The 11,527-nt window shown below is 40.3% G+C and overlaps 1 protein-coding gene across 1 annotated transcript in view; it reads right to left on the bottom strand.

The window, feature by feature from the left end:
• Positions 1 to 854: 854 nt before the first annotated feature.
• Positions 855 to 11,527, bottom strand: part of Pbld (phenazine biosynthesis like protein domain containing) — a 55,385-nt gene continuing 44,712 nt past the window's right edge. The window contains 6 exon segments of the mRNA XM_071611227.1: positions 855 to 2,162; positions 3,610 to 3,672; positions 6,153 to 6,318; positions 6,563 to 6,670; positions 9,065 to 9,094; positions 9,183 to 9,292. Of these exon segments, the coding sequence (XP_071467328.1) occupies positions 2,050 to 2,162; positions 3,610 to 3,672; positions 6,153 to 6,318; positions 6,563 to 6,670; positions 9,065 to 9,094; positions 9,183 to 9,292 (590 nt within the window). The 3' untranslated portion in view covers positions 855 to 2,049.

The following is an 11,527-nucleotide window of genomic DNA, read 5'->3' as shown; positions in this document are numbered from 1 at the left end:
ACAAGTGTGGAATATAGATTATTCTAATTAGGATCCCACGATGGTGGGATTCACTTAGGTATTTATTATTTTGAGACAGGGGCTTACTAAATTATGGAGGCTGCCCTGAAACATGAGACCTTCTTGCCTCAGTCACTTAAGCAGCTGGGATTTCAAGCATGTGCCACCACACCTGGCTTCATTTCCACTTGTCTATTCTTTCAGGTATGCCCATTTGCCCCTGCCCCTGCTTCCCAGGCTGCTGCTACATTATGTACTTACGGTCACAATCAGCCTTCAGAGGCTCAGTAAATACAGTAAGCATGATCTGTTGTGCTGACTATTCTGACTCAACTGTACATTGCTAAATGGATAATTAAAAAAAAAATCACTTCCAAAAATGGATACATGGTTTGAAATATATGCAGATGCAGAGTCTTGTGCTACCAATAGCAACTTTGCAAAAAACAATTCAGAGGGGCTGGGGATGTGGCTCAGTGGTAGAGAAGCTGCCTGGCATGTATTAGACCCTGGATTCCATCTCCAGCAACCCCCCGCCCCCACCAAAAAAAATTCAGAGTTCTCTCAGTAACTGTTTCCCAAAAATATCTATTAAAAATTAGCCTATACAAATTAGAATAAAATTTAAAAAATAAGAAAAAATAGCGTACATTTGAGAGAGCAAGTTTAGGCTCTTTCAACTATGGATTTATATAAAATTCTTCATATATTTCAGTCTCAGATTGGAAAAACTTCATACTTCATGAAAACCCTACAGTGATTCTTGCTCTTGGTATCATGATCCATGGCTATGTCATGATAAGTTGTGAGGCATGTGAGAGGCCAGGGGTCACTCATTAAGCTGAGACATGAAAGCTGGGAAATTATTTATTTTTATTGCCAATCAAAAGAGACATAAGATAAATGCAACAATAAATTCACTCTTTAATGCAATTAAGGTGAAAAACTAGGGACATTACAAGGACATAACTAATCAGCCTGTGGTTCTTGAAATGGCTAAGAATTGGCATCAATGCTAAACACTCGAAACAATTCAAAACAGTCCCCACCCCAAAATCAACTCTAGGTGTTCAATATTATAGATTTAACTGAATATGAAGTTATGTTAAAACATTTTATTAAGAGAAGAATCCCTTTTAAGTTATCACTCTAAGGCCACATATCAAAAAAGATTAGCCAAGCACTGTGGCACATGCCTGTAATCCCAGCCATTTGGGAGGCTGTGGCAGGAAAATCACAAGTTTGAAGCCTGCCTTGGCAACTTAGTGAGACTTTGCTTCAAAGTCAAAAATCAAAAAGGGTTGGGGATGTAGGTTAGTGGTAGGACCCAAACGAGTTCAATCCCTAGTACCAGATAAAAAAAGAAAAATTAAAAGATTACATTACTTTTAGTGTGTAATTTTACAATGACAGGAAGTAGCTGAATATACATTTTTTTGTTTTAATTTTTGGTTATGTCCTAATTTTTAGTTATTGTACTTGAGGGCAGCAATGAAGGAAACAATTTTTATATACATTAGAGTTACTTCCATTCTTATCCCGACACATGAGCTATTTTTCACTTTGCTATCTTCACAACCAGTGCTTGTCCACATAAATTCATATTCTCCATATTCACAGCATAATATTGCAAACATTTTATAGCCTACTGTACTTTTTCTTAGTGTTCTACCATGAAATAGTTTTCTAACTCCACATAGTTATTGAGCCTTTAAAATGGTTGCAAAAGGTACTCACACCTAAATTTAAATGGTTTAATTTCACTTCTACTAAATGTATTTCTCATTCTTTGATGTGTAGTCATAATCAAAATAAGTGACATTATTTTTTGCTACTCATTATTTACATTTCAAATACACTCGGTCCAAACTCCATAAGTTAATTAGTCTGGAAGCATTACTAAATCTCCATCAACATGTCTTCCTCTTCCTAACATGAGGATTAATTAAGTGGACTACCATGCTAATTTGCTAAAGGCAGCCGTTCTATTTCATTCCATGGAAACAATGGTTTGTTGTTATAGATAGCAGCATCACAGCACAACTGTCTCTAGGCTGTCAGCATGCCCTCCAGGACAAGGGCGGCACCACCCTTAATGTCAATTCTTCCTTCAGGTCGTAATGAAATGTATAGTTCTCCTCCTCGAGGGGAACACTGAAATGCTAAAAAAATAAAATAAAATAAAATGAGTCACAAATTATGAACATTTTCACACTCTGTAATTAACAGAAGATAACGAAAGACCTCTTATTACAAACCCTGGAGTTGCAGACTTGGTGGCACATGCATGCAATCCCAGTGACTCAGGAGGCTGAGGCAGGAGGCTCATGAGTTTGAAGCCAGCCTCAGCAATTTAGCAAGGCCCTAAGCAACTCAGGGAGACCCTGTCTCTAAATAAAATATTAAAAAGGCTGGGAATGTGACACAATGGTTAAGTGCCCTGGGTTCAATCCCTGGTACCAAAAAATATTAAAAAAAAATAAAAATTTATACATAAAATAATAAACCCTAGAGTCCTCCCAAGTCAGTTTAAAATATAAATTTCTTCATCTAGGGGTTGGGGTTGTGGCTCAGTGGTAGAACAATAGCCTAGCACATATGAGGCACTGGGTTCAATCCTCAGCACCATATAAAAATAAATAAATAGAATAAAGTATTGTGTCCATCTACAACTAAAGAATTTTTAAAAATCCTTCATCTATTCATGGTATTGTCCACCTCCCCTCCCTTCTTTTGAAGATCGAGAGGGACATAAACATAATTTGATCTACAAAACATACAACCATGCCTCTTCCCTTCCTGGGCCTTTTCCTGCACCACTTCCTCTAGTGCTTCCTGTAATGCCCCAGCTACACTCAACACTTAGCTTTCTCTGGTGTAAGCAAGGATGTGTGAAAAGCAAGAGGCATGGACCAGCAGTCTAAGAAGATGAAGAGGGGTGGTCTTGGCCCTCCTGAGAAGGCCCCATCTTCTCAGTTCTAAAGAGGACAGAGGGAGTTCATTCAATCATAACATATTCAAGCAACCACATGTGCCATGGCAGACAAAAGAGCATGGCCTTAGCCTTCCAGGGGCTCAGTGCTTAGGAGAGTAATTAGACTCACCAAGGAAAGAGAAGAGCTACCCTGCTATCCACTAGGATCACAGAGGCCTACTCCTCCCACTAAGTCAGACCTGCATCCTTTGGGGTTAGAGTCCTGCTTTGATGATCAGAAAGTGCAGCCTCCATTGGCTATGGCCCTGAGCAACGTATCATCACCAGGGGATTTGGTTCAAGAGCAATTTCGATCAATCCTGTGACTAACAATAAGATGTAAGTTAACCTTAGTCATCACCCAGTCTCAATCTATCACATTATGAATAACTTCTCTGAGCCAAAGTTATACAGCAATTTAATTCTATTCAACAAATACTTATTGGGCATTTATTGTATCAGGAATGTTTGTGTATTGGGGGAAGCAGAGGTGGAGGATGTTTGGGGTGGTGGATATTTAAGAATATTTAGGGATATTTCACATGGGAGAGCCTTAACATTTTACTACATTTTCAAGGGTATAGTGCATATGTGAAAGAACACTAGCTTAAAATTAGACAAAAGAGATGTCTTACCACGCATTTCTTGCTTCCCTAGCACCTGGGACCAGTAGCTGCCAAGAACAGTGTGTGCAGACCCTGAATAGAAATGAAATATTATAAGACAATCCCAAAGGAAACAGGAGTGACTTTGCAGTAAATTTATAAGCATTTACAATTAATTTTAACTTGAGTAAACCTTAGGTCATCTAATCTTTATATTGACCAGGCAGCAGCAGAATGTGGAATTAAGAATGGAGATAGAAAGGAAAACACAGAATTTATGAATAAGCTCCTCCAAATCATGTATCAAATCTGCCTTACTATTTCTGAAGAATGATTAGACTGCAGGTTTTATTATTTATTTATTTATTTTTGGTGCCAGAGATTGAACCCAAAGACACTTAACCACTGAGTCACATTCCTCAGCCCTGTTTACTTTTTGAAATTTTGAGACAGGGGCTTGCTAAGTTGTTTAGGGCTTTGCTAAGTTGCTGACACCAGTCTTGAATTTGCAATCCTCCTGTCCTAGCTTCCTGAGTCACTGGGGTTACAGGTATGTGCCATCATTCCTGGCTTCTGGTTTTAATTCTTATCTATCAGTTCACTGTCAGCTCTTGGTAGGAAAACCAGGCCTTCACATAAATATTTCTAAATTTTTTCCAGAATAAAGTATTCTTTATTTTCTTCCTCTTAGAGTACATAGACAAGGAAAGTGGGGACCAAAAGCCAATTGTTTCTCAAGGAAATATTCTTGTGCTTTGGAGGTCAAAAAAAATTTTCTTTAGAGTCAATTTTTTTTTCAAAAGATCAGAGATTAGATACAAAAATGAAGAAACAAAATGTGAAGTCATAACTAACAGAAAAGTCTTTGGGGGAGAAAAAGGAAAAGAAGAAAATGTTCCCTGCTTCAGTAAAACTTACTGTTAGGGAATATAAGTAGGGAGACCAATTGTCCTGGTTTGCCCAAGACTAACCTGGCTTTGGCACTGGAAGTTCCACATTCCAAAAAACCCTTCAGTTCCCAAGAAAACCTCAAAACGTGGTGATCATGGTCTAAAAACCTTCACATTCTAGAAAAAAAACATTATGAGGGAGGGGTGGGGACATGTGTTCTTTGTGCCAATAAAATCTTTGGGAAGCAGCTGTGCATGTGGAAATCTTCTCAGAAATTCTCTTCCATGGGGAGAGGTTACATTGGACTATTTCGATGTTGTTGGGCATTTTCCTGAGTCTTCAAAAGTGCTTGTTTGCTGAGCTTTGAATTTCACATGTTTTGTTCCTCAGAGAGTAACTAAGTCAAGGTCCTGAACCAGCCTGGTCTCTACCATCTGACCAGAATGGGAGCCTCAAAGTCTCTACCCAGCCTCCTCCAGCCCCATCCCACCCAGAAACCTGCTCCATCAAGCATCCCCACCCTTGCTGCCCAGCCCACTGTTCTTAAAGAGGATGAAAATGGGACACAACCTGGCTGTGGTGGCATATGCCTGTAATCCCAGCAACTCAGGAGGCTGAGATAGGAGGATTGCAAATTTGAGGCCAGCCTGGACAATTTATCAAGGCCCTCAGCAACTTAATGAGAACCTGTCTCAAAATTTAAAAAAGAAATGAAAAGGGCTGGTAAGTGCCTCATGCATGCCAGGCAAAGTGCACTACCACTGAGCCCCAGCCCCAGCCCCAGCCCCCTGAGCTGCTTTTGTTTCTCTCTTTCTCCTTGCCCCTCCATCCTCTCACTGAAGTCCGTGGTAAAGTGACCCTGGGTTCAATCTCCAGTAGAAAGAAAGAGGTATGACATTCCTGCCCATCTTGGATTTCATCCCTCTGCATCAGGCTGGTGGAATATCTGGAGGTATTGGCTCAGGGGATAGAGTTTCTAGTTATGAAAACAGTTAGGGGCTGGGATTGTGGCTCAGTGGTAGAGTGCTCGCCTAGCACGGGCAAGACCCAGGTTCGATCCTCAGCACCACATAAAAATAAAGGCATTGTGTTGTGTCCATCTACACCTAAAAAAGAAATATTAAAAAAAAGGAAAGAAAACAGTTAGTAGTTGTTGCATACTGACCATGTGACAGGCACTGTACTAAGCACTGAAAATGCATCATGTTTACATAATCCTGGGAAGTATTATCCCAGGATTTTATATTTTATAGAGGAGGAAACTGAGATTTTTAAAATGTTATCTGCCCAAGGTCAAGAACAGGAAGCTAGCCATGCAAAGCCAGGCTATCTGACACCACAGTTTGACCCTATAATATCTCCTTTATAGTGTGTTTGTCGCATGAGACTTCAGTGAGAGGATGGAGGGGCAAGGAGAAAGAGAGAAATAAAAGCAGCTCAGGGGGCTGGGGCTGGGGCTCAGCGGTAGTGCACTTTGCCTGGCATGTATGAGGCACTGGGTTGGATTCTCGACATCAAATATACATAAATAAAATAAAGGTCTATCAACAACTAAAAAAAATTTAAAAAAAAGAAGCTCAGAACCAAAGAAACCTGAAAAGTGACATGAAGGACACTTAAATAGCTACATGTTTCCTCCTGTTTCGTGTTTAACCCTCCCCTGGACTTAAGGAAAAAAGTACCTGTTACAGGATCTTCAGCCACACCAACCCATGGTGCAAAATATCTGGAGTAAAAATCAAATGCTTGGGTCTGCCCTCCAGCCTCTCCTTTTAGGGTAAGAATGAGTCCTCGCACCTTCCCTGTGTTTTCAACTTGCAGCAGGTTCTCCGTATTCACTTTCAGAGTCTTCATAGGGAGATACTACCACTTCACAGCCTTCCTTCCTCTCCTCTGATCACAGACCTCCCCACTACACAGAATGTGTAACAGGCCCGGGGCAGCTTGCCCAGACAGCTCAGCAGGAGAGGACAGAAGGGCCAGTGGTAGTATCTCCCTAGAAAGAACCTGGTCGCAAGAGTCATGGTTTGACAGGACACAGCACAGACAGTCCGAGCCAGCAGGTGCTCAGCCCTCCTCATAGTGCTGACACAGCTAACAATCACATTTACCTGTCATAAGAATCACTGAGCCGGACAAGGAGTTTTCGGGTATCTGGAGAATATCGGATATCCTGGACCAGTGTGTTGCCTATGGCCATCTGTGGATTTGGACCAAAAACTCCTCAGGAGCACATCTGCAGTCAAGTTCTTGATCACCTCAATGGGGAACGACCTTTCATTGAGCATCTGTTGTGAGCTAGGCAACCCCATGTTCTTCAGTCTCCAAGTGCATTAGCTCACGTGGGGGCTTAAAGTATTGTTCAAAGATGTCCAGTTTCCTAGCTACCCAAAGGGCCTCTCAGGAGCCACTTAGCTCACCCTCTGCCAGCCTCAAAGTAGGCATTGCCCACGAGTGGTTACCACATGCCTGAAGGCACAAACTCCTTTCAATGGGTATCTTCCCCACAGAGGAGACTCAGAGCCCAGGGTTTCTCTCTCACAGGCACACCCATCCTGATCCAAATCTGAGTGGCCCTGGAGTTGAAGCTCTGAACCCAACTCTTAACTGATAGGGGCTTCATTCACACCTCTTAGAATTGTTCTTGTGAGTGGCACATAAATAACACATGTAGAATACCTGCAGCAACAACTAGAACATTCCACATGTTAGATGTCAAGTGGAGACTAGGGAACTTGTCTTGTGCTGTTCTGCTCAGCAGGCACACCACTTACATTTAGGTGGTATGGTACAGATCAGTAACACAACATTTTCTCAAGATACCTGAGTTCACTCTACCTAAGACTACACTTAACCTTGCTCAAACCCAAGAACATTATTTGTTTGTTTGGAAATGGCTTGGTGCTGAGGGAGGCTATGAGGGGACAATTTCCTCTCCAAAAGTCATCCTTTGGGACCACCCCAGCCTCCAGGTGAAGCAGATGATTACATAACTGTCTATGGCCATCCTTAGGTGGCTTTGGTTTCTCTAGGACTGAGGTGCTCAAGCTCCCACTGTCTTGGGTGGTACTTGGGCTTTATACCTCAATGGCACAAAGAGGGGGAAACCCTATGGGCTGACCAATGGCCTTTCCCAAAGAAATGGGAACTCTGACAGCCAGATCCCATCTGCTCTCTACCCTCAGTCTAACTGCCCTTCTCTGCCTGAATTCACACATTGATTTAAAAGTTTATTTCTCAGCTGGGAATCTGGATGCCAATTTCTAGGAAGGAACACAAATTAACACACTCATGATAAATGGACCTTTATTATCCCATTTTACAAATGCTGACTCTGAGGCTTAGAGAGACCAGGTGAAGTTTTTTCTTTCATGAACAAGGTTGACCATGATGAATATTTTCCAGGTTCTCACCAATGTCAATAAAGCAATTAATTTATAAATTTGACTTATCTATCTCCTGAAACTCAAGCCATGGGTGAAGCTGGGTATAAAATCAGAATCCATGATACTCAATTATACTCTTTGAAAACTTAGATGAAACAAAACACTAAAGATATTATAAATACTCTAGTTGAAAATTCACTGAGAAACACTCCAATGGAACCCACAATAAACCATTTAACAGAATAATTTACTTCCCCGCACACTAAGCACCTGGGCACCTGGGGCTGCTCTGGCCCCAGAACTGTAGGATAATTGTAGTGTCTACCTTAAGGATAATATTCAGAATTATATGAAACAATGCAAGTGAAACACTTAGTCATGTTATTGCACAGAGGAGACTCTCAAAAACACTATTATTATATTGTTGTTGTTGTTGTTATTACTATTATCATTCGACACATGCTCATGGAAGATCCATGAGGGGGCCAGGCTGTGTCTGGTCTTCTCTGGAAGCACCCACACTTTCCTGGTCTCCACCAAAGCACACCCTCCCTCCTCAGTCTCTCTTCCACAAATACTGGAGACACTAACAATTGTCAGGCAGCTTCCATTGTTATTTGTATGGATTTCTTGGAATGGCCATTTCTGTCAGAAATCCCAACTCTCATATCTGAACTTCTGTGGCCATGCCTCAGGCTCATTTCTATCCTTCTAGCTAGAAATGGATAGAAATTCCACATCCCCTCTTTGTCTAAAGGCTTGATTTCTCCCAGATACTTAACATCTCCTGAAGATGTTCTACGCTCTTTCTTGCACCTCCTTCAGATCTTTCTCTCAGTCTGCCCCACAAGTCTTTCTCTCACCCTGGAAGCTAATGCTGATTTTTCTTTTTCTTCGGTGCTGGGGATGAAGCCCAGGGCCTTGCACATGCCAGGCAAGTGCTTTAAGTGCTCTATCACTGAGCTCCAGCCCCAGCCCTAACACAGACAAAAGTAAAATAGATAAATAAGTGGTCAACTTTCTCACCAAACAGATAGAATATTAAAATTTAAACCTGAAATTACCATGCACTATTCAGCTCAGATTCCATTAGAACATTTATACTGGTAGAGGACTATCTTTCAGGATCAAATCATACCAAATCTTTGTGTTCAAACGATAATAAATTAATGAATCACAAAGGTTCATATTTGATTCTTTTCACAAACCTTTATCAGGTCCTCTACTTCGTGGAACTCCTAAAAGTGGAAAAAAAACATAATATCATTGTAAAATAGGCAAGCTGTTGGTTGTACACATTTTGTGTCATAATTAAAAAGAGCTGACCTGTGGGTAGGTCGGATAAAGAGGAAAATCCAGGATGATACCATCCTCTGCTCTTCTGGCCTTTAGTTCCCCACTCAGAGTGACAAAGGTTAGAATATTATTTGTGTTTTCTGGCCAAAAGTAAAAACAAAAAAGAATCAAGAAACAAGAAAATGAACTATATTATACACTTATATATCTATTTCAATCACCTTAGTGTTGTCTTAAGATTTTCTAAATTGCTGAGGCTGGCTTTAAACTTGCAATCCTCCTGCCTCAGCCTCCTGAGCCACTGGGATTACAGCATGAGCCCCCATGCCTGGCATGTCTTAAGATTTTCTGGCAATGCTGTCCTTTCCTGTGATGGAGGCTCAGGTCTGAGTTGCTGGGGTCTAAAGTAGAAAAAAACCCTCACTGGTTTCTAACTTGAGAACAAGGAATACAACTATTGGAATGTGTCATCATAATGCAAGGCTTTGTAATTTAGCTCCTATCTGCTTACTAACTATGCTCTTGAGCAAATTATTTAACTTCCTTAAGCCTCAGTTTTCTCAGCTATAAAATGGGGTTAGGGTTAGGGGTGTAGCTCAGTGGCAGGGCACCTGCCTATGTGCACTAAGCCTTGGGTTTGATCCCCAGCATGGAGGGAAAAATGGGATAATAAGTAAGTGTACCTGATAGAGCTGCTATAATGTTTTTTTTTTTTTTTTCTTTTGGTTTCAGGATTGACTCAGGGGTACTTTACCACTAAGCTATATCCCCAGCCCTTTTTATTTTTTGAGACAGTGGGTCACTAAGTTGCTGAGGTTGGTCTTGAACTTGTGATCCTCTTGCCTCAGCTTCTCAAGGGATAATGTTTCACTGGGATAATATTTTCTAATGCAGATTTTAAAATATCCATCAACGATAACTATAGAATCATAAACTTGATTAGTTTAAGATGTTCTCTCTTTTTTTGCCTTGAAATAACATTCATTATCTTACTGTTCTGAAGGCAGAAGTCTAAAATCAAAAGTGTCAGTAGAACCATGTGACCTCCAAAGGCTACAGGGAAGAATCCTTTGCTTTTTTCATTGTCTGATTAAATCCAGTTGTTCCTTAACTTGTTTTTGTGTGTGTGTGTGGGGGGGGGGGAGATGTTGTTGTTGTTTTCTTTTTAGTTACACATAACAGTAGAATCCATTTTGACACAATTATACATACCTGGATTATACCTTATTCTAATTCAGACCCCAGTACCTTTCCTTCCCCTGCTCCCTGCTCCCCTCCCTCTATTATCTTTTTACCATTTATCCATAGTTATTATTATTTTTCTAAGTTAATTTCTTGTGGATGTACACAGTGGTGAGATTCACTGGTCATGTATTCATATATGAACATAGGAAAGTTATGTCCAATTCATTCTACTGTCTTTCTTGTTCCCCCTCCCTTCCCTTCATTCCCCTTTGTCTAATCCAATGAACTTCTGTTCTCTGCTCCCCATTATTGTGGATTATATTTAAGATATTCTAAGGGGATGACAAAACAGGTAAGTTGTGAACAATAGTCTTACGTGCAAACAAATCAAATTCACCCTAAGTAAACCAAGCTATACATAAAAATTTGACTTAAAGAATACCACAGGGGCTGGGGATATAGCTCAGTTGGTAGAGTGTTTGCACAAGGCCCTGGGTTCAATCCCCAACACCACCAAAAAAAAAAAAGAATGTACCACAGGGCTGGGGAGTGTGGTTCAGTGGTAGAATGCTTGCCTAGCATGTGTGAGACACTGGGTTCAATTCTCAGCACTGCATATAAATAAATGAATAAAATAAAGGTCCATCAACAACTAAAAATACATATAAAAATAATTTTTAAAAAATAATGTACCACAATTCAAAGTCAGCCTCAGCAACTTAGCAAGGTTCTAAGCAACTCAGTAAGACCCTGTCTCTAAATAAAATACAAATAAAGGCTGGGGATGTGGCTCAGTGGCTGAGTGCCCTGGGGTTCCGTCCCAGTACCAAAAACAAAACAAAAAATGTATCACAAATGCTGCCATATCCCTTTGTGAACCAACTTAGGTTATTCATCTAACATTTTTTTATCTAACCTTTTTTTTTAAATTTGTAAACTAATTCTTTTCTCTCACTAATATTTCTGTAATATTTAACCATTTCTCAAAGGCAAAGAAATTCAGCATTGCATACTAACTCACTGAGCATAAAATTTACATTCTGAAACCCAAAGCTTTATTTTTCTCATTATAATTGGTGTAAGACATAATTTGCAAAGCATTTTTTTTCACACGTTATCTCATCTAAACTTAAGACTCCATAGGAGACTGAGAGATTATTATTCCAAACCTCAGAGCCATTCCAACCAAT

This window comes from Marmota flaviventris, chromosome 4 (assembly GCF_047511675.1).
Source record: "Marmota flaviventris isolate mMarFla1 chromosome 4, mMarFla1.hap1, whole genome shotgun sequence".
Lineage (NCBI taxonomy): Eukaryota > Metazoa > Chordata > Mammalia > Rodentia > Sciuridae > Marmota > Marmota flaviventris.
Note: the sequence above shows the minus strand (reverse complement) of the source record. Positions and strands in the feature narration are given on the sequence as shown.